The sequence below is a fragment of the Glycine max genome, chromosome 9 (assembly GCF_000004515.6).
Source record: "Glycine max cultivar Williams 82 chromosome 9, Glycine_max_v4.0, whole genome shotgun sequence".
Lineage (NCBI taxonomy): Eukaryota > Viridiplantae > Streptophyta > Magnoliopsida > Fabales > Fabaceae > Glycine > Glycine max.
In genome coordinates, this window is record NC_038245.2 from 43,771,386 (window position 1) to 43,792,902 (window position 21,517).

The following is a 21,517-nucleotide window of genomic DNA, read 5'->3' on the forward strand; positions in this document are numbered from 1 at the left end:
GGTGATGGCATCAAACAAGCACTGTGGTACAGTAAAAGAGAGCGCGCGCGCGATGTGACTTTGGCGAAAATGAATTTGGTGCCAAACCAAACCCCTCTTTTTCTTTTTCCCTCTCATTTCAAACGCTTTTCACCTTCCCTCCTCTTTCTTCTCTAAACCCTACCTCCCTAACCCCCCTTCCCCAATTTCTTTTCTCCTTTTTTAAAATTCTAAATTTTTCCCCAAATTCGCAGATTCAAAAACTTCCACCTTCTTATATTTTTCCTAGTTCAATCGTTCAACGCCGTTTGTTCTCGAAAATCAGCGCCTAATTTTTCAACCCTAATATATACTCGTCGGGAATTTCAATGTGTCTTTCACTCTCTTCACCAGCGATGGCCGCAGAGGAGCCATTGGATGCTTCCCCCTCGCCGAATCTGTTTTCCGAAACCCTAAGTGCCGCCGAATTGGTCGCCGATTTGGCCGGTTATTACGCTCAGTCACCGACAGGCGGCGGTTCTACTCTTCCGGAGGATTCCGATGAGGACACGGCGGCAGACGATACCGGCGTGCCTTCCTCGTTCCGGCAGCTCAACCACGATGACTCGTCTTCGCTGTGGTCGTCGGCGTTGGGTTCCAATTCGCGCGTCTCTTCGGTGGCGCCGGAATCGTGGATTGCTGCACAAGGAAATTGGCTCTTACCTGAAACTAAAGGTTCAGACGGTGCTGAACCCGCCTCTGAAGCTGTGCCTTCTAAGATGGTAGTTGTTGTCGTTGTTCTGTTTCGATTCCTTTTTTTTTCCTCGCTTAAATTTATTTTATTGATGATAATGTATTTTGTTTAACAGGGAGCAGGGCTTCTGAATCTTGGCAATACTTGCTTTCTCAACGCTATTCTGCAATGCTTTACGCATACAGTGCCTCTGGTGCAGGGTCTTCGTTCAAGCACTCATCTTATCCCTTGTTCTGGTGAGTTATGCTTGTTTGAATTTAATTTTGAAATTTTTCGCAAGTGTTTAGTTTTAGTTTATTGGGTGATTTGCAGTATTGTTGGGGGTTACTGATGATAAGATGTTTAGGTATTATTTGATTTTTGTGTTTGGCTGATTTAGTGGGTGGAATTATTTTTTGGATTGAAATTGGTAAAGCAGCACCTTTACTGTTGCTTGCTCCTTGCAATTATGTGTATAATTTGAGTGTGCTTTGATGATTTTTCTTATATGAAGATTTTGATTTTTGGAATCGGAAATTTCAGGTCATAAGGATGGGTTCTGTGTCATTTGTGCTCTTCGTATCCATGTTGAACGTTCCTTAGTGGCTCCAGGAGGGACACTTTCACCCTTGAAATTTGTGAACAATTTGAACTGTATCCTTCTTTTACGACTTTCATGATTATTGTTTAACTAGCTTGCAGACTTTCATGATTATTGTTCCATTATTGGCTCATGAAATATAACCTTTAAATAAATGTTGCAAGATTGCTTTCTTTTTTTTCCGGATGGCTGTTGTGATCCATAACCATAATCATCACAGATTTTTCTTCTGATTTTAGAAGATATCAGCAGGAGGATGCCCATGAATTCATGCAGTGTGCCTTAGATAAACTGGAAAGATGTTTCCTAGATTTGAAGAAGAGTAATTTAAATTTTGAAGATGATAATCTTGTAGAGAAAGTTTTTGGAGGTCGTTTCATTAGCAAAGTATGATGGTGAAGTACATTGTTAAACAATTTGGTTTTTGGCTTATTTATGATTTGTATTGTTGTGTTGGTAATTGTTATATTTTCCTGGATTGTGTTTTTGTTTTGATTAAGAATGTTGTGTTTGCTAATTATTATCTTCTCCTTGTGTTTCAGCTTCAATGTTCTACTTGTGGCCACACTTCCAACACTTTTGAGCCACTCATTGATATGAGTTTAGAGATAGATAATGTAGATTCTCTTCCAAGTGCTCTGGAATCTTTTACTAAGGTGGAAAACATTGATGAAAACTTTAGATGTGATAACTGCAAGGAAGAAGTGTCCATGGAGAAGCAGCTTATGTTGGATCAGACACCATCAGTTGCAGCATTGCATTTAAAGAGATTTAAGACCAATGGGATCCTTGTTGAAAAGATTGATAAGCATATTGATTTCCCATTGGAGTTAGACTTGCAGCCTTACACCATTAAAGTTATGGAAGACCTAGTGGCTGAAAATGATGTGAGTTGTGATTTTATAACTACATTTACATTTTACTAGATCTTTGTGTGTAGGTAGTTTGAGTATTCTTTTTCCCATGCAAATTCTGTGTTCTGACTCATTTTTATTGATAGGTACCGTTGAAATATGATTTATATGCCATTGTTGTGCATACTGGACTTTCATCTACCTCAGGGCATTACTTCTGCTTTGTTCGCTCTGCTCCAGACACATGGCATAAGTTGGATGATTCAATGGTATCATTGTTTCCCCCTGGGTGTGCTTAATTATTTTTGCATATGATATGTTTAATAATAAAAAGGTTTGAGTGTTTTCCTAGGGTTTGTTCATTGTACAAGATAATTATTTCTCACTTGTGTTAAGTTTATCAAATCTATCCTTTTGTTTGAAGGGTTCACGCTTTTGGTTTTACATGTTGAATGAACACTTCTCTAGAGTTTCATATGTTTATTGCAATAAAAGTTTATCAAACAGTTGTTCATTTGTTTTTAGCTCATTGTACCTTATTACCTATATAAGAATATGGAATTGCTATGGTTGAAATCTTGGCAAGATTTTACTTGTTATTTCCTCATTTTCAGCCCCTAGGTCTTCTATAACTAATAAATTCTTTTCTTCTGAAGTTTCTTTTGCACATGGTTTGTGCTTTTTTAATTATTGTGTTGCTTAATGTTTGTTTTAAAACTAAACATGTAATGTTTGGGTTCTTTTTCTTCAGGTTACTAAGGTGTCGGTAGACTCTGTACTGTCTCAGGAAGCGTACATATTATTTTATGCGCGACAGGGTACTCCATGGTTTTCAAGTATTATGGAAGAGAAAACACAATGTTTGGATCCGAATATTATGACTACATCTCCTAAGTCTGTTTTAGACGTTGGTGACAACATGTCTAAATCAAATCCTATTTTACTTCCCAATATTGAAAGAGGTGTGGCTGATGTATCCAAAGAATATTCTGAGCCTCGCTTTGATTATTATTGTCAAGAAGATCACAATTTTCTTGAAATAAATGATACTGAAGATGCTACTCATGGCTTTGGACAGTTGCTCTCTGGATCAAATCAGGTAATTTTTGATTCGAATGGCTCTAAAGATGTTGATGTCCAAAAGCTGTTTAGTAACAGGGGACATAATGATAATACTCTTGGCTGTGGACAATTTCCCTCTGGGTCAAATCAGGAAAGTGTTGATTTGAATAGCTCAAAAGATGTTGATGCTCAAAAGCTGTTTAGGAACAGAACCACCTTGGATGATAGTGCCATGCTTGACATGGGAAATTCATATATTGAGAATAGTAGTCTTGATAATAACAACCGTCAGGAAGGTGGTGATTTTAGAGAGAATGCTGGTTTCCATTCTTTAACTCCGCCTAACTCGCCTCCTGATGATGCTTCAGGTAGTCGAATATACTTTTGCTAAATGTCCTTTTTTTCAGCATTATTTTTATGAATGACTTTTTTTGTTTAATGAGCTTGAGTTGGATTTCTCAGATAAGTTCCACAACTCACGTGGTAATTTGAAGAGGGAGAATCTTCGGAGCTGTAAAAGATCATCAAACAAGTTAACTGGGGTTTCTGAAGAAAGACGAGAAGCTGTGAAATATCTTTGCAAGAATCGTTCAAGGAGGGGGTTACTTTTGAAATTTGTTACTTCGAACAAAGTTCTGGACAAGAAGAGAAAAAAGATGGATTCTTCGCAGTGTAAGAAAAGCACCAAAAAATCAAACCATACATCTGTCAGCCCCCCTGTGGCAGCTGGGAGTTCACAGTGAATATTCTTTGGTAGTTTGGCGTTTTGGCAATGTAATTGAGTTCTTTTGGTGAAAAGCCTACAGCATTTATCTTTTTGTTAAAACTTGTCAATACCCAGTGGCTAGTCCTCACCACCGAATTGTATAGTTTCACACCCAAGTGAGAGATGCATGAATGTACTGGTTGTCTGGATATGTTCCCCTTTCTGCACAGGTAGAACATAGCCAGTGAGGACAAGGATGTTTAAACAATTACATTGATAAATAAGACGATCTTAAGTGATTCCGAACATCTTAACATTGATCAAATCGGAAAGAGCCAGTAGTATTACACTAGTATTTAATTTTTTGGCTCAACTTTCCGGTTTGCGTATGGCGTTTGTATAAAAGTTTCTAGTTATTACCTACTTAGCTTGTCATTTAAGCATCTGTACAAAAACTAGTATTGCTCATGTCTAAGGCCGGCCATTACTAAACAAATATTCTTTAATTAATGTAACTTTAAAAACGTCAATTACTAAGTAGCTCTTGATCATGTCAAGCGCTTGTCTTGATTGCTAACACCGGAAATGTGAACTATATAAGGAATTACTATGCCTGCAAAAAATCCCTTTCCCCGTTCGGTTTTTCACAAATTACGTGAAACTAAGTGATTTTTGTCTTCTGATCGTACAATCCTGAGCAATGGACAGGTCACCTGCCAATGATCTTCCTGATCTTGACTTTTCAAGCCCAGGAAACACTAACAAACATGTTGTGGTTGTGATGGATGGGATGACAGAGTTCACCACTGATACTCTTCAGTGGGCACTTGATAATGTCGTTACTGCTGGCTGCATACTCACTCTTCTTGGAGTCATGCCATGGCTTAACATTCCACGTACGTGAGTGTAACTTAGTTTGGCTTTACTGTTTCTGCTTTAGCAATATTCATGGGATTTTTTTTTTAATTTCATAAACAGCATAACCCACTAAACTAGACGTTTATGAAATTGAAACTGATAGTCCCCATCAGGCTTAGTGGTAGCAATAAACAAAATAACCATGCACTAATAGGTCCTGTTACAAATCCTCATATATGATAATTTGCTTATTTTTATAAATAGTATCTTTAAAGTAATATCTGTATTATTTTTTTTATTGGTTCATGTATGCTTATTAGCATCTTTAATAGAAAATTTTATTTTAAGATTTTAGTTATCTCTTTTTGTATCTTGTAGTTTCACATTATTATTAAAATTTCATTTTTTATTTCAATAATATATCTCATTTTGAGATCTTAAATCGTTTTTTTTAATTTTACAGGATGTAAATCAATTTTATGAAAAAAATAAAAAAATTATTATTTTTTTAAATGAATGCAGATCTTACAATTCTTCTACAAGAATTAGATCTACATGCAGATTCAATATCTTACTTTAATAGATCTTAATAAAAGAATCATAACAAAGTTTCTATTACCAATAATAACAATAGTTATTATTTTTTTTAAAAAATAACTTCCCTCGATAAAATGACACGTTTAACATCTACTGTAAATAAAAGTGAGGTAAGAATTGGTTCAATGAAGGAGTCTTCGGAAATTATCTCACCAGAAATCATGTATTGTTGTGTAGTGTTTTTGAAGACAAGAAATGATTTTTGGACGGAGGAATTGGAAGATGCACCACCAGTGAAGGAGAAAAATGGGTGTGGAAATGATGCCAAGTATCTGAAGCGTCAAGCTGTTATAGATCTTTGCAGAAAATACGGGGTACAAAACTATACTAAGAGGCTACTACTTTACAATCACATTTCATTTCATTTGTTATTTTACATATTGCACAGTTGTTATTTTTGCATGCAGCACTTTTTCTTCTTCTTCTTCTCAATATGTAACCAGTCATTGCTGCATTAATGCAGGTTGTACCACAGAAGAAAATTGTAATGGGTTATCCTCAACGACTGTTGGTTGTGGAGCAAGTTGCCACCCTTTGTCCAACATGGGTGGTCTTTGACGGGTATATTGTATCCATTGGAATTAAAAATTCAGATTCAATGATATTAATTTGTTATTTTAGAAAGTTTAGTTGGTTATAGAAACAAAAATTTACTTCCAAAACGATCTTCATTTGCTGCTTGGTATATATAGATTGAGTTGAAATGAAATGTTATTGCTAATAAGTTATTTCATGTTTTGATGAGGAGGATTTTAATTCACGAAAAAAATGCTATATGGAACAGATCACATAAAAGGAACAAAGATTTCTATGCTAAAAAAATTCCATGCAACATTTTCATGGTGAATGATGATGGAAGGGTTGACATGATCAAAAGCAGGCAGATGTGTCATAACGGCGAAAGCATTTCTACAGAATTGGCACTGTCTACGCCTCAAATGACAGTTTCAGAGGAATCAAAGGATACTAATAAGTGAAGAGAAGATATGGATGACAAAACCAGCACTTTGTTCGTTAGGAAAAATCACTTGCTCAACTAAAAGCACTAGTCACGCACGGATATATTATATACCACCACACACTTGACAATTAAGGGTGTTGAAACCTAAACTCACAGAAATAGTGACCAGAGTGTTCGATCGATCGCATACTATTTTCAGATATATGTAATAAAAGTGTAAAAGTCCCTTTTACACTTGTTAATCATAAATCGTCATACCATAAGTTTATTTATTTTTATATAATTATTTTAAAAATTATGTCAAATATCCTTTTAATTGATTGACGTGGCAATAACTTTAACAATCATAATGCATGTCTATGATGTCTACGAAAATAAAAAGTGTGGTTATGGTATTAACAGAAATTTAAGAATTTTGGTACAATTTGTTTAGGTTAAAAGTTAGAGCAATGATTTGCATAGTCGTCATTTTCACATATCATATAACTATTAATACTTATTTTTTTTAATTGTATAGTCTTTAATTATATTATCAATTATATCTGTGCGTGACTAGTACTTGTAGTTGGAGCGATAATTTTTTTCTCATTTTTTTTAATTGCTATAGAATGACCAACAAACAACTAAGATGATAAGAGTGATTACGCCAAAGAGAGAGGCAGAAAGAGTTTCGTAAACTCTAAACATATTTTTTCATGCAAATATATATATTTAATCAAAAGAGCAATTACAAAATGAGAATAGTTTCGCGCGATAATGCATGCAAATTAATAATGATTATGGAAATACTTTTGTTACATAAAAATCACGAGTTGATAACAACAACGTGCATATAATGGTGACGATATGACTGATACATTATTAATGATTATGATCCTGTTATTAATACCATACTTATTCTTGATACAGCAAAGGGGAGACTTGCATATCTATTGTGCATTGAAGAGTAGTTCTTAATTAGGGAACATAGCCACCATGGCCACCACCACTTCCACCGCCTCCTCCAAAACCACCACCATGTGCCCCAGCAGCCCCATACCCGCCTCCTCCACCAGCACCCGCGCCGCCACCGTATCCACCTCCATGAGCTCCTCCATCACCATAACCTCCTCCACTTCCACCACCTCCTCCATAACCAATGCCATGTTCTCCACCTGCACCATACCCTCCACCAGCTCCACCTCCTTCACCAACTCCATAGCCAGCAGCACCATGGTCTCCGCCAGCACCATATCCTCCTCCACTTCCTCCTCCTTGACCACCTCCATAACCACCACCATGTTCTCCACCTGCATCGTACCCTCCACCAGTTCCAGCTCCTTCGCCACCACCATAACCACCTACCCCTCCCCCTCCTTCACCACCACCAGCTCCTCCACCACTGCCATATCCACCCCCATGTGCTCCTCCTTCACTATACCCGCCTCCACCACCAGCACCACTTCCACCTCCTCCTCCATACCCAATGCCATGTTCTCCACCAGCTCCATATCCTCCTCCAGCTCCACCTCCTTCACCTTCACCATAACCACCTCCACTACCATGCTCTACACCACCACCATAACCCGCACCACCGCCACTTCCACCACCACCACCGCCACCATATCCAGCTCCATGATCACCACCATATCCTACACCCCCTCCTTGTCCTCCACCACTACCTCCTCCATAGCCAACAACTCCATGCTCCCCTCCATATCCACCGCCACCACCTGAACCACCACCTCCACCACCACCATAACCTCCAGCAGCAGCACCGCCATAGCCACCACCAATGCCATGGCCTACACCATAGCCTCCATCAAGAGTGAGAAGGGACCTTCTGGCAGAACTAATGCCAAGAGCCAATAGTAGAAAGAAAACAAAACAATTAAGGCTGTGTATAGAAGCCATATTGGGATTGCAGCTTGGTTGGTTTGGAGATGGAGAAGTTTTGAAGGGTATTTTTAGGGAGTGGGGAAGACGCGTTGAGGGCAAAGAGTGGTTGAAGCACATGGATATCAAAGTTGGGTGTCCCCACACTGTGGCCCAATATGCCAACATACAAAGATACACTGATACTCACACCATTGTCATTCTGTGCTTTTCTGCTGTATTCCACATTCGAGTGACTGAGCATGCTATAGTAATATTACAAATACAAATAGCTACTCCAACAAACCTACGCTTTTTCTTTTCTTTTCTCAACTCCAACTTCATACCTAAAACCTACTAATTTACTAGTAGATTCTATCTAGCTGCCTTCCACCGCCACTCATCACTATTTAGTTGCACTGCCTGCTTTCTTACTCTTGTTTTCTTCTATGTGTCTTCCCTTTAATTGGTGATGAAATTCATGCCGAAAGACCTACCTATGAGGCTAACAATTAATGAAAATCAATTCACTTGTTGAAACGAGTATCATCGGATGCACACATTACTACTTACTGTGTCATTGTTGATTCTTACGTGTTACACTAATATAGAAGGCTATGTACGAGCATCAAATAATTGGCCAGATTCAGAGGGGTATGATGATATAATTGCCAAATTTGAACTGAAATTAATTGATGTTCATTTCTTACCATGCTTATCAATATACCTCAGGGTTTTTCTCATAAATGTGTGTGTGTATATATATATATATATATGTTTATGTATAGCAGGATATTGCAACAAAAAAAATTTAGTAGGGATGTTAAATTGAGGGCCTGCAGCATTATTTTGTTCCAATAATTAGGAAAATAGAAGTTTTTATTAAGCGATAAAAGGTTTAATTGTTCATTATTTTTATGATGACTATTTATCATCATTGACCCTATGCATAGATCACTCCTTAATCTTTATCAAATCAACATTAATATTGTTTTTTGCTACATAATAGTTTAGATGCAAAATCAACAAAGAATATAAGTAAAAAAAAACATGAAAAATGAATTTCAAAGTTACAATCCATTATCTCTTGCTACATAATTTGAACGTTTATTTCATGCGAAGAGTGCTAACAAGTAACACCAATCTTTTTAATAATTTTTTCAACATAGTACTTGAGTCTCACTAATTAGGTAGATGAGTTATATATATTTTTTATGGGCAAAATAATATTATTATTAAGAAAAGGAGGCTAAATTACAGCACAAGTAGGGCAGAGGTTCAGCTTTGAGTGTTTACATAAATTGGGAAATTTAACCGCCAACCCCAAAACCCTAGTAGAAAAACAGCTGCACCAGTCTTTATAACCCCGTAATTAACAGAAATAAATCAACATGATCGGGCTGCAAGAAGGAGCCAGCTTATATGGCATGCTATCAGGATTTCTATGAAAAGGCATTATAATATCACCCTCATCATATGTTTTGCAGAGTTGCTGCTTTGAAGACCCTAACATTGCTGAAGAAAGTTATCTATGAGCACAAGCTTTGAGGATTCCGCTTTGGACTGTTGTGATTGTATACTCCCTCTTAACAGTGCCAATGTGTAAATACTGTTGTCAGCAGCTGATCACATTTGTATATCAGCCTTTTCATACTGCATTTTAAATTATGATGATAATTAAGAATTATATATCATTAAAAAAAAAGTTTGTTGGGGCAATTGTTCACGAAAACCATCCGTCCTTGTTTGTAGCACCACTAAGAATAAAGACATACCTTGCCCTTCTTCTTAGCCATGTACCAACTCCATGATCGAACCTTTATTAGATCTAATATACAGCGCACAATGGAGTTTTAATTTTTGAACATCGATAGATCCAGACAATACAAATATTTCACTACGTACACATTTATTTTTATTTCTCTTTTCTTAATATATCACACATGACTAATTAATCATGTTAACCACTTATCTCTTTTATCTTTTTCTCTAGACATATATATCCAATGAGTGTCCAATAATGTTTTTCTATCAAAAGTCACACCTTAGAATATTATTTTATTTCTCATTAACTATAACGAATTTTTATATTATTATATATCACTTTGTTACATTATGGTTTTATAATAATATTAATAAGCTTATCATAATCACTTTATAGTATACTAACCTTATGTTACATTTTTTTTCTCTTCCATTTTTTTTAACTGTACAAAAAAGTATATCCCATAAAGCACGTGACTGGTTAAATAGGGTTTAACCCACATGATTCTCAAATAAATTCTATTCACTAGCAAAGCGTGTTAAAAACAATCTTAAAAACAAATTCTTGGCACTTCCCTATTAATTCTTACTAGGGTCATATACTCATAAAAAGGGTATATTTCAGAAATGATTATTTATATACATATTACGTAGTAAATTTTAACATAATTTACCCATACAATTAGACGAAAATAAACGTGCCTTATGCAAATTTGTTATCAAACACTGAAATCCTATGTCTAGTTCTTTTCACATCGTACACTTGGGGGTGCCAATATAATACAAGCATTAATTAATGATAGAGATGCCTTCCAAAAAAAATAATTAATGGATTAACAAAAAAAACCATTTTATTAATGAAACAAATATAATTTAATTCCGTATTATCTGATAATTGTAACATTTTAATTACCGCAGAATTACGTATAATCATATAACCTATTTTTTTTATCAGCATTATCATATGATCTATATTAATTAAATTAAAAGTATAAATTTTGATAATATATAATTATAAATAAATTTTTTATTAATGTAATTTTTAAGGATATTAATGCAATTGCTCAACATTTGATTAAATAATAACGTAAAATACTCGATTGGAATCAGATTGTATTTGATGGAAAATACTCGTGTAGGTTTAGACCAAAAAAATAATAACGTAAAAAGTTTATTCTAGATAGTCGCTCGATCACTTTGAATTCTTATGGCAGAATTTTATCACGCATTTTGCATGCACTAAAAATGTTGTATAAAGAATCAATGCCGTAAGATATGAAGTATTGTTTATACTACATAATTCTAAGACAATTCTTATAACCTGTTGTTTTTCTTTCTCATTTCATCTCATCAATTATTCTATTTCATATATACTTTTGTAAAACAAGCTCTTATGTTGGCATGTTTTCCATCATGACTTCTATAACTGCAAAATATGTATATTAATACGTTTACATAGATATAAGTCTTGCAGAGCTTCCAATCCATATTCGACATATATGTATTTTTTTGATAAAAATATTCGACATATATGTAAAACATAAAAAATTAGCATACAATGTATAAATAAATAGTTTATAAGCATCCTCCTACTCGTATCCACACATTTTTTATTGTTGTAACTATAGCCACAGGGAGCTAGCTAGGATTATTTTCTTAGGAAATTTATCCATCTCAAGGGTAGTATCCACCACCGTGACCACCACCTTCACCACTCAAACCACCAGCTCCATATCCACCCCCACGTGCACCCCCGCCAGATCCGCCTCCACCGCCGCCACCAGAGCCACCACCACCATATCCTCCACCCGCTCCTTGTCCAGCACCTTCACCACCCCCATATCCACCTCCATGTGACCCACCACCACTTCCACCGCCACCTCCTCCTCCATTCCCTCCACCATATCCACCACCAGCCCCACTTCCTTCCCCACCTCCATAACCAGCACCTGCACCCCCTGCACCACCACCTCCTCCTCCTCCACTTCCACGTCCACCACCATAACCACCCCCCTTTGCACCACCCCCGCCATACCCTTCGCCACCCCCTTTACAAGCTCCTCCTCCATATCCACCACCCTCAGCACCAGCACCACCGCTTCCTCCACCCGCTGCCCCATATCCAGCACCAGCACCTTCACCACCGCCAGCTCCTTCTCCATATCCAGCTCCACCATGTTCTACTCCACCACCGCCATAACCGCCGGAAACATGGTCCTCCAGAGTGAAGAGTGTTCTAGCAGCAGAGCAAATGCCTAAACACAACAACACAAAGAGAACGTTACTGAGAATTACCTTAGAATTAGTTGCCATTGCAAAGTGTGTGCGGTTTTAGAATGCAAAGTGCATGTGTGTGTATATATATAGGAATGGGCCTGGCCCATTATGCTATTGGACGGGCCTTAAAGCGCGTTTAGTGTGGCCCACTACACATGCAGAAGTTGGTCCGGTTCAAGTTCAGATAGAAACTCAGCAAAGCGCACTATTAGACCTACTAATGTGCTTTTGCTGTCAACCATTATATACCTTCCTTGATCTTGTTCTCACAGTGCTGGCTAGGCAAAGGCATGACATGTTATAAACCTAATCTTTTCTAACTGATGAAACATATATCCGTTTTCTCTTATGGATGTCCAAGTCATTCATCTATGTTGTTCACGTTTAGCACCATTGGCAAGTGTAACTTTTTTTTTTTTTTTTTCAAATTTCAGCAGCTGTTAGCAACTAGCTTGTTCATGATCTGTGTATTTAATTATCCTGATCCATCAATTGGCTTTCTTTGATTTATACTGTTAGTAACTTATATTTGTGTATATTTTAAGCTTTTTTATTTAGTGGTATGATTGTTGGGTTGTGTGGTTCATAGAACAGAAGGTTACCGGAGTCTGATTGTGTGAATGAATCCGACTTAGTGGCCACATGTGGGAGATGGTTTAAAATTGGATCTAGAACGGCTGCAAGAATTATTGTACTCAACTTGTATGATAGATTGTGATACTGACTATTAATTTTACCAAATTTTATATTGTTTTTGAGCTACAAATCTATGATATAGTAATGCACCGAATATAGAACATTATGTATGGTTATGTCTGAATGAGTAGAATGAAATGAAACAAGAATTTAATTGGAACTATTAACAATAATTACTTTAAAAGTGATGTTTGTGAAGAGTTAGTTACTTTATACTAACAAGTAGTCGCTGATAGTTAATGATTTTTAAGAACGTTCTCAACTAGATGAGTGCGCCCTTTCAAAGGATAAAAGAAAAACAATTAAGCGGTTCAGCCACTCTTTAATTCTTCATGTTTAAAGTATTTATATCACTTGGCATTCTTTTTGTCATTTGAGATAAAGCTATGTGTGTGTGTGTGTGTTTTTTTTTTTAATGAACCGTGGAAGAGGTTTTGAATACATCGAACAAAATTAAAAGTGTACTGTGCACTGATTTTGGATAGGATAAAGATGCATAATTACACTCATGTTATTTAAAACCTTGAGAGAAACAGAAAAGATAGAAAAATATAAATATAATATATGATATAATTTGATAAAAAGTAAGATAAAGAGAAAATAATGATGTTAAATATATAAATGTATGTTTATGATATAAATATTTATATATCATTACTCTTTTAAATATGTATATTAATGCTAATTAAAACCAATTATTTTAGGTTGAACCAAACAATTTGTACTATATCATGTCCACATGAACCAATGTCATACATGTGAGCCCACTTCTATTTCTTCTTTTTTCCGCCCCTCTTAAAACATTGATATAAACCCTACTTGAAGATAGGCGAGCTAAACCAAGCAATGTGGGATATGGAAGCTTTTGAAATGCTCTAAAATAACAACGCAATTTTCAAGACCTTTGTCAAGCTTGCTCTATCTTTTAGATGATATGTATTTTATCTATCAATTTGTAGAAGATGTTGTTCAAGGAACTTCATCTGAGATGTTTGATTTGAAAACCTTTTTGGATGTTTCTTATATACTCAATCTTATTTTTGTAAGGCTAACAGGAGGATGTACACTTAAAGCGCACAAAAACATTTGGATGAAAAAAAATCATGTTGAGTCTTTAATGCTTTGTTATACATCAAAATTTTGGGATATTATTCGTCTTGACTCTAATATAGCCTATATAGCAGAACTTTGGGTTGTGCTTGAAGGCTTAATGTTAGGTTTGGGGCTAGTAAGGAAAATATTAAAATAAAAGTGATAACTAATACTATATATATATATATATTCACTACCCAAATGATAGAATGAAATTTTTATTTTACTTCATTCTATGATTAATATTGTATAAGATTGATAATGATGCCTATATATATAGTTTATTTTTCTAAAGAGAAAAATCATACTAATGAAGGTTAATTTAATATTAAATTGTTAATAAGTAATTTTTTTTGGGAGTGAATTAAAAAAAGGCCTTTATCTTATAAAGTGCTTTGTATCTCGTCCACTGTACTGTAGCTCATGTTCTGATACTTTTCAATAATTCAATACATTTTTGTTTGCGGCTTCTTTTGTTTGTCTTAACTTCAAGGTAGCATAAAAAACGAAAAGGCCCTCATATATGTGCGGCCACTTATTCCACTCCTTCATAATTTTGGCAATTGATTAAGTGTTTTCGATCCAAACATCAACGAATTGCTCTTTCTAAAATAGTAAGGAGCATCAACAAAATTTTATTTTCAACTCGGATTGTTAACTATGGAAATGGAAATACAATCAATTTACTATCATGAAGATAACATAGAGTAGTATATGAAACAAGATACATAAATTATCATTTCGTATTCACAATGGTTTCACTGGAAATTTTCATCATATGACATTAATCACGTAAGAAGGGCCTATGTATGTGGGTATGTGTGAATTGGGAAATGAGAGTTTTGTTAGAAGGAGGCGCAATAGGGCAAATGAATGGGAAGTGCACATGCAAGAGCAAGACCAAATCGATGGTCTCAAGCGTCAAGTTGTTGCTTCAAATTGAAGGCACTTATCTTTATCTTACGTAACTAGTCCAGCTATGTATCACTAAGAATATGGAAATGGAAGCTATTAGTTCCCGTACATGACATTGGAAGTAAGTTATATATTATGTAGTGGACGATCACATGAAAGTTCGAAGATTGCGGGATGGGATCCACCCATCTCCTTCTGCTTGTCTAGTGGATTGCCCTTTTGCCCTCCACGCTTGTTTGTGGGCAGAAATGTTTGACTCTAACAGCGATATATGTTGCCCACTACTTCATCTGAGAATAGCGATATATATATTTGACATTGGAAGTATGTAAGAAATGCGTTGTATTTTCATTATTTGATATAGTGTTTGATCGGGTTTATTTTATTAATTAAACCAAAGTAATTAAAATATTTTGAACCCATATCATGTTACCTTATAAACTTGTTTGTTTTGTTTAACTGTGATAACTTCATTTCTGGCATAGTGGTATTGAACACTATGTGTTTTGTCCTGAAATAAAAGATTGGATTCTTTATAGTATGGAAAATACTTTTATTCACACAATACAAAAAAATCTTCTGTTGCTTATGCCAAAAGTCATCCGTTAACCTTCGAATCCAAATGACTTCCGTACATAATTGAGTAGCTACCGCACATTTATCTTTTGTAGTAAATGAAGTCACAACAGTCTGTAATTTGGGATAACTAGCTTACCACCTATCTGAATGGACATAATCCTTGACAATAATTAATGAAAAGTTGGCAAAAGGATAAAATTCATGACTTTTTGTTAATAGGGATGCAAAACGAGTGAAAAAATTATTTGGGGATAAAATTTTTGAGATTGTGTAACTTTGGGAAGCAAAAATAACTATGTAAGTGCGGAGTTTAAAATTAAATTAAACAGCGAGATTTGATTATGGCTTTAAGTGACTAAACTTTAGTTTAATATCTTGATTGTTATATAGGTTTCTAAAATATTCTTGATTGTGAGGTGTAGACATGATGACTAATATTTAATAGTAATGGGCCATTACAAATGGTGGAAGGGCGTTGTAGATTTGGAGCCTAGGAGTCCTTCGAACCCCCGTTCGAACTTACAAATGGGTTATGGGCATTGGATCTTCTAGTCCCATTTTTGGGCATTGCTTTGTGCACCAGCACAATTATTGGTCCACTCAGCAAAATAATAAAATTTCATTTTTGTCTTTTCGTAAAACTGGTAAGGATTGACGAATCCGTAAGTCTAATATATGATTTATTATCACAAAATTTAGATATGTAAATAAATTAATTATTAGATCTAAATTAATTGTTACAAAATTTTTTATCTAAATTTATATGTGTATTAAATATATAGAAATTTTATTGATATATATATATATATATATATATTAATATTAATTATTTTATAACATAATTGATATATTATCTTACTGGGTTAAAAATGAAATTTTATTGTTTTACTGAATATACTAGTGTGCACAAAGCAATGAGCTCCATTTTTGTGCATGAAACCCCGAGAAGATAGATTTTCATTTAAAAAACAACCAAACTTAAACAGTAACACATTCCTTAATGTTTTCAGGTGCCCCCGTGTTTTTGTTTTTTTCTTTCTAAAAAGGTGACTCAAAAGGAGCCGCAGAATGGAATGCCGGGGGATATTTTTAATAGAAATTATATAAAATTCATTTAAATATGCAAAATATAGTAAAAATATATATACATTACAGCTAGTATTATTTTAATTCTTTTCCCTGGTAACAGATAGCCTCGGAGAATTGGATGCAGCTGGATACCTTATTAAAAATTACATAAAATTCAATAATTCAGTTAATAATGTAAAATGTATATAACTAATATCATTTTTGTTCTTTCCTAATAGAGATAGGGTTCACAAATTGGAGGCTGCTTGGTAAATGACGGAGAACGCAATATAGATATTTTTTAATGTAATTGTTTAAGGACAGCATTGCCCAACCTTAAACATGCGTCAATTATTGATTATGGAGGACACTTTTGACTTTCTAATGTTCTACCTCGTTCCGTCCAGTAATTCCTCATACATATAATACTTAGTATAGCACAAAATTATGAGCAACAAAAATCAAATTCTTATCATTGAGAGAATATGGAGTCCCAGACCTCCACCCAAGAGCAGGAGTTTCTCAATCTCAGGTTTCCTATTATTCACTATTAACCTTTTATTTCATCCATCTATTTTTTTTTATAATTAATTTCAATAACTTGTGTTGCCAATATTTTTGTTCCATTTTTAAACTTCCCATGAAATATGTCATTAATACTGCGAGGTAATATATATCTGAAACATGAAGAAAATCATCCACAAATTTTTTTCTCTAAGCTTAGCAACTATTTCTGCAGGGAAGTCCCATCAGCAGCAGACATAACTTTGGGCTTGGACATGGCCAAGGGCAGCGCGTTTTGCAAGATGGGTGAAGGTTGGACATGTATCATAACTAAAACTGAGGGGCCTGATGCTGGCAAAGTTTTCGTTAAATGTGGTGAAAATTGCACATGTACTATGTACGCCAAACACATTTGAATTTGTTCATGATTAACTACTCTAGAATGAATTGTCATTTTTTTTCAGTTGTTTGTCCTTTCCAATACTCCAACATTGTAACCCTTTTGTGTAAAATAATATACCGCAGCTGCATCTAATTATGCATTGCAACTTGCAATGTACTGAACACCCTTCTGTTCCCAAATTTTTGTGCAGTGAGGGCGAAGCAGTGTCCCCAGAATTAAATTTGTCACCTGATGTTGTGAGTAGCAGTGGCAGTGGAGCATTGTGTAAGTGTGGTGAAGGGTGGACTTGTGTCATTTTCAGGACTGAGGGCCCTGATGCAGGGTCTGGCAAGGGCTTTGCTGAATGCTCTGGACAGTGCTCTTGTACTATTGATGACAAATCCACCAAAGATATATAAATGATTCAAGACAAGGGTCAAGTTCATGTATGATATATATATGATGGTTGGTTACTTGGTTTACTCCGACTTTGATACATGTTTGTATTGAAGAAGAGAACTATCTTCAGTATAATGTGTGATCAGTAATAAAGGAAGTGAAGGGACTTTCATCAGTATTATGTTTGTTCGGTAATAAAGGGATTATTATCAGTATTAGTTTGTACTTAATTGCTTAAGTAGTTGAGATAATAGATTAATTTTGTAAATGCATTGTACCTGATGGTTGTATATATAATTGTGAGCGAAACTTTGGTGTATAAAAAAAGGAAAAAGGTATAATTATGTAAAAAAATCGCATTATAATAATTATATTTTCTCTCTCTCTCTATGTTTTTAATTTTTAACAAATTTTATCCTAATAAATTAATCTAGTGCATTTCATTCTAACTTTTAAGAAATTTATCTTTTTGTTATTTTACTCCTAACATAATAATATTTTCTTACCCCAAATTGTTTATTTATTTGATGAATTTTACATACAAATTTTTATTTTTTTTGACAAATTTTACCCCAACTTATTAATTTTTTTTTGTCAAATTTTACTTCTAACTTTTGTAGTTATTAACGAATAAGCGATTGTTTGGCTGGAATAAAATTCTCGTAAGTTTCTTAGAAATTAAAAATAAAAATATACTAAATTAAAAAATTGAAAGTAAAAAGAAAATTGAGATAAAAAAATACAATTAAACCTCTAACATATCTAAATATACTACCTATAATAGATCATATTCATATTTTAACCGGAAGCAAATTATGAATAAATCAAGAATAAATAATCACTCTTATATGTATTTCTAAAAGATGAAAATATAAAATTTAGTCTCTGAAAATATAAAAAGTGCAACAAATATATCCGTCTGTCACAGTTAATAAAATGATTACCAACATATGGATATATTTGTCATATAGTATTTTCTTGACTATTTGTCTTCCCACTCTCTAGGAATATGAATGAGTAAATAGTCATTTTTGTATATGAATAAGTAATTGGCTGACAAATGCGTTCCTGAAAGATAAAAATATAAAATTCAGAAGTGTAAAAAGTACAATAAATATATCTGTTAACTTCCGTTTGTCATCGTTAATAAAATAGTCAAGATTTGAAGAAGTGAAATATGAGATATATTTATCTTTTATTTATAGTAGATTGTGAGTAATTATTATAATTTGAAAAAATTTGTAATGATTGATACATTGTTACAATGTTTATTTTGAATAATTTTTATTGTGATAGACAAACTATGGTTGATAATTAATATTACCGTTATTATTATATTTTTTTAATTGTGTTTTTCAATATATTTATTTAAGTGATTATTGTAATGTTATGTTTATAACGATAAAAAATGGTGAAAATTTATCCTAAAATTATATTTTACCCTTAAATAAAATGAAATTTCGAGTTTAACAAATTAATCCAATAAAAACATACTAATATTCATATTCAGGTCTAATAAAAAATTAATGAGATTTTTGACCAATAATGATAACTTATGGACATTTTGATGCAATGAAACGTATTAACATCTATGCCTAAAAAAAATAACTAACATTTTTTTTAATAAAAGAATATTAACATTTTTGTTCAAAAAAAAATTACTGACATTTATATTAAAAAATGATATCTTACGGACATTTTTGTCTAAACCAGTCAGCATGACCACATTAACAATCATTTCAGTAACAAATTCGTTCTTATGTGTCATAGACTATTTTACTGACGAGATGATAGACAAAAGTTAACGAACAAATATGATGATAGACAAAAGTTAACGAACAAATATATTTATGATACTATTTACATTCGGAAATTACATATGTATCTTTATGTTCAAAGACATCAATAAATTACACAATCAAAAACAAAAATGATTGTTCATCCATCAATTGATTAACAATTCCACCATCTTTGATGAGAAACATTCGCAACACGGAACCTTTTGTTTTTCCTAACAAATTTCGTTACTATTGACGGAGAAGAATGTGTTTTTAATATAACTTGTGGATAAACGTCCAGATGTAAAATACTCACCGGGGGAATCTCTCTCGGCCAAGAACAGAATATATAACAGACATATTTATTTATTAAAAAAAATACAAATAATATTGGGTGAATGGATTAGGCTGGGAAGCAGAATGAACATTACCCGTCAATTCCGATGAAAAATTTGGTCCCAGATAACTTGATCAGCAAGCTAGGCAGTTGCCACGTCAACAGAGGATGAAAAACAGAAACTAAGGAAGAAGGTCAAGAATAGTGTTCCTGCCACCGGGCCTGTCCTCCTTCCTCACTTCTTTCTCCCCATAGTCCTCCCCCTTCATCTTCTGTGTCTCCAATAGGCCTCCGCTTTTTGTGGGCTTGGGCTACAAAGGATTCTGGCCCATATGTAACTCATTGGGCCTGCAAAGTTAGCATTATCTGCCTTGGGAGATTAAGGAGTTTTTTTTTTTAATCACAAAATTGTTAGTTTTTATTTTTTTATAATGTGAGAAAAAGGTTCGAATCAAATCCCTATCAACAGAAATACTGAAAAAAAATATCTTCAAAGGAATTTATATGTAGCATTTTTTTTTGTTTTCTATGATTTATGCACAAATATTTAGAAATAAGAAATATATTGAAAATAAGATAATGTTTTTTTTAAACAGAAAATAAAACAAGAAACTATATGAGAAGTAAAACAGATACTAATGTGTTGAAAAGGTTGCATGACATGGCAACCCCACTGCGATGCCATATTGCCAAAACTAGAATAAAAATCAGTAAAGTGCAACGAACTTAGGTTGATGAAACATTGCATCTTGTGTGGTTGGCACAGCTAAATAGCCCTGACATAATGGAGAGCGGATAATGAGTTTTCGTGGATCAACTTTCTCTGGCGAAAAATTAATAACAGTAGTATTGTCATCCTAAATTATACAAGTACGATTAGTAGCATAATGTTTGGAGAACTATGTGCTGTTCCAAACTTGTGTGTGGTGATTTAGGTAAGCACGCGTACACAAATGTTGTCAGAAAAGGATTGGCATGAAGATAACACTTCAACGACGCAAATACGCCCTCCCTGCTTAGTTTCATTGCCTCTTGTCTGATTTGATGGCACAGCAAAGGAATTATTGAGCTGAACAGCTTAGATCTGATCTCTGTGATGTTACCGTTAATTGCAGAGAAATTTTTGTGGTTTTCTTAGTACAAAAAAAGTTAAGATCCCGAACTGATTTAAGAAGGGACCATATCCATTGGAAACTAGCGGCCTTCGAGCACACAACATACCAAATTCAACAATAATGGACCCATGGAAGTACCACAAAAATTATGCTATTAGCTAAGAAGATTTGTTGATAAAGTTAAGGATTTATTTTCTGTATTATAGTACTTGCTAAGAATATTTGTTGATAAAATTAAGGATTGTTTTGATTTTTAAATAATATATACCTTTTAATTAAATATATGTTTCTAATAATTTTATAAATCAATAAATGTATATTGTTTTATTATCTTAAAAAATTAAAATACTCTACATTAAAATTATATTGAAAAATGACTTAACAAGATAGAAGTAATGTGTTCAAAACTAAAAGTTGAAGTTTGTTT

The 21,517-nt window shown here is 34.1% G+C and overlaps 4 protein-coding genes across 4 annotated transcripts; 2 read left to right on the forward strand and 2 right to left on the reverse strand.

Moving 5' to 3' along the window:
- Positions 1–4,220, forward strand: LOC100808015 (ubiquitin carboxyl-terminal hydrolase 20). The gene is made up of 8 exons (XM_003533387.5): positions 1–740; positions 828–948; positions 1,235–1,345; positions 1,513–1,679; positions 1,835–2,179; positions 2,293–2,415; positions 2,898–3,576; positions 3,671–4,220. Exons 1-8 carry the CDS (start codon positions 348–350, stop codon positions 3,949–3,951), a joined length of 2,220 nt encoding a protein of 739 aa, XP_003533435.2. The 5' UTR covers positions 1–347; the 3' UTR covers positions 3,952–4,220.
- A 3,067-nt stretch (positions 4,221–7,287) lies between these two features.
- On the reverse strand, positions 7,288–8,223 carry LOC102670230 (glycine-rich cell wall structural protein 1.8). The gene has a single exon (XM_014761724.1). It carries the CDS (start codon positions 8,221–8,223, stop codon positions 7,288–7,290), a length of 936 nt encoding a protein of 311 aa, XP_014617210.1.
- A 3,399-nt stretch (positions 8,224–11,622) lies between these two features.
- Positions 11,623–12,517, reverse strand: LOC102669961 (glycine-rich cell wall structural protein 1.0). Its single transcript, XM_006588241.1, has 2 exons — positions 12,475–12,517; positions 11,623–12,203 (listed from the first exon to the last, which is right to left on the reverse strand). The coding sequence occupies exons 1-2, from the start codon at positions 12,515–12,517 to the stop codon at positions 11,623–11,625; spliced, it is 624 nt and encodes a 207-aa protein (XP_006588304.1).
- Positions 12,518–16,976: 4,459 nt separating this feature from the next.
- LOC100808540 (uncharacterized) lies at positions 16,977–18,231 on the forward strand. The gene is made up of 3 exons (XM_003533388.4): positions 16,977–17,107; positions 17,315–17,476; positions 17,673–18,231. The coding sequence occupies exons 1-3, from the start codon at positions 17,061–17,063 to the stop codon at positions 17,878–17,880; spliced, it is 417 nt and encodes a 138-aa protein (XP_003533436.1). The 5' UTR covers positions 16,977–17,060; the 3' UTR covers positions 17,881–18,231.
- The last annotated feature ends 3,286 nt before the right edge of the window (positions 18,232–21,517 follow it).

What these genes read in the sequence shown, in the direction of transcription:
- LOC100808015 (XM_003533387.5), top strand. Translation starts at nt 348, where the DNA reads ATGTGTCTTTCACTCTCTTCACCAGCGATGGCCGCAGAGGAGCCATTG. An exon ending in TCATCTTATCCCTTGTTCTG is followed by an intron (nt 949 to 1,234) that starts GTGAGTTATGCT and finishes CGGAAATTTCAG; the next exon opens with GTCATAAGGATGGGTTCTGT. An exon ending in ATAAGTTGGATGATTCAATG is followed by an intron (nt 2,416 to 2,897) that starts GTATCATTGTTT and finishes CTTTTTCTTCAG; the next exon opens with GTTACTAAGGTGTCGGTAGA.
- LOC102670230 (XM_014761724.1), bottom strand. Translation starts at nt 8,223, where the DNA reads ATGGCTTCTATACACAGCCTTAATTGTTTTGTTTTCTTTCTACTATTG.
- LOC102669961 (XM_006588241.1), bottom strand. Translation starts at nt 12,517, where the DNA reads ATGCCTTTGCCTAGCCAGCACTGTGAGAACAAGATCAAGGAAG. An exon ending in TGAGAACAAGATCAAGGAAG is followed by an intron (nt 12,204 to 12,474) that starts GTATATAATGGT and finishes TGTTGTGTTTAG; the next exon opens with GCATTTGCTCTGCTGCTAGA.
- LOC100808540 (XM_003533388.4), top strand. Translation starts at nt 17,061, where the DNA reads ATGGAGTCCCAGACCTCCACCCAAGAGCAGGAGTTTCTCAATCTCAG. An exon ending in CAGGAGTTTCTCAATCTCAG is followed by an intron (nt 17,108 to 17,314) that starts GTTTCCTATTAT and finishes CTATTTCTGCAG; the next exon opens with GGAAGTCCCATCAGCAGCAG. An exon ending in GAAAATTGCACATGTACTAT is followed by an intron (nt 17,477 to 17,672) that starts GTACGCCAAACA and finishes ATTTTTGTGCAG; the next exon opens with TGAGGGCGAAGCAGTGTCCC.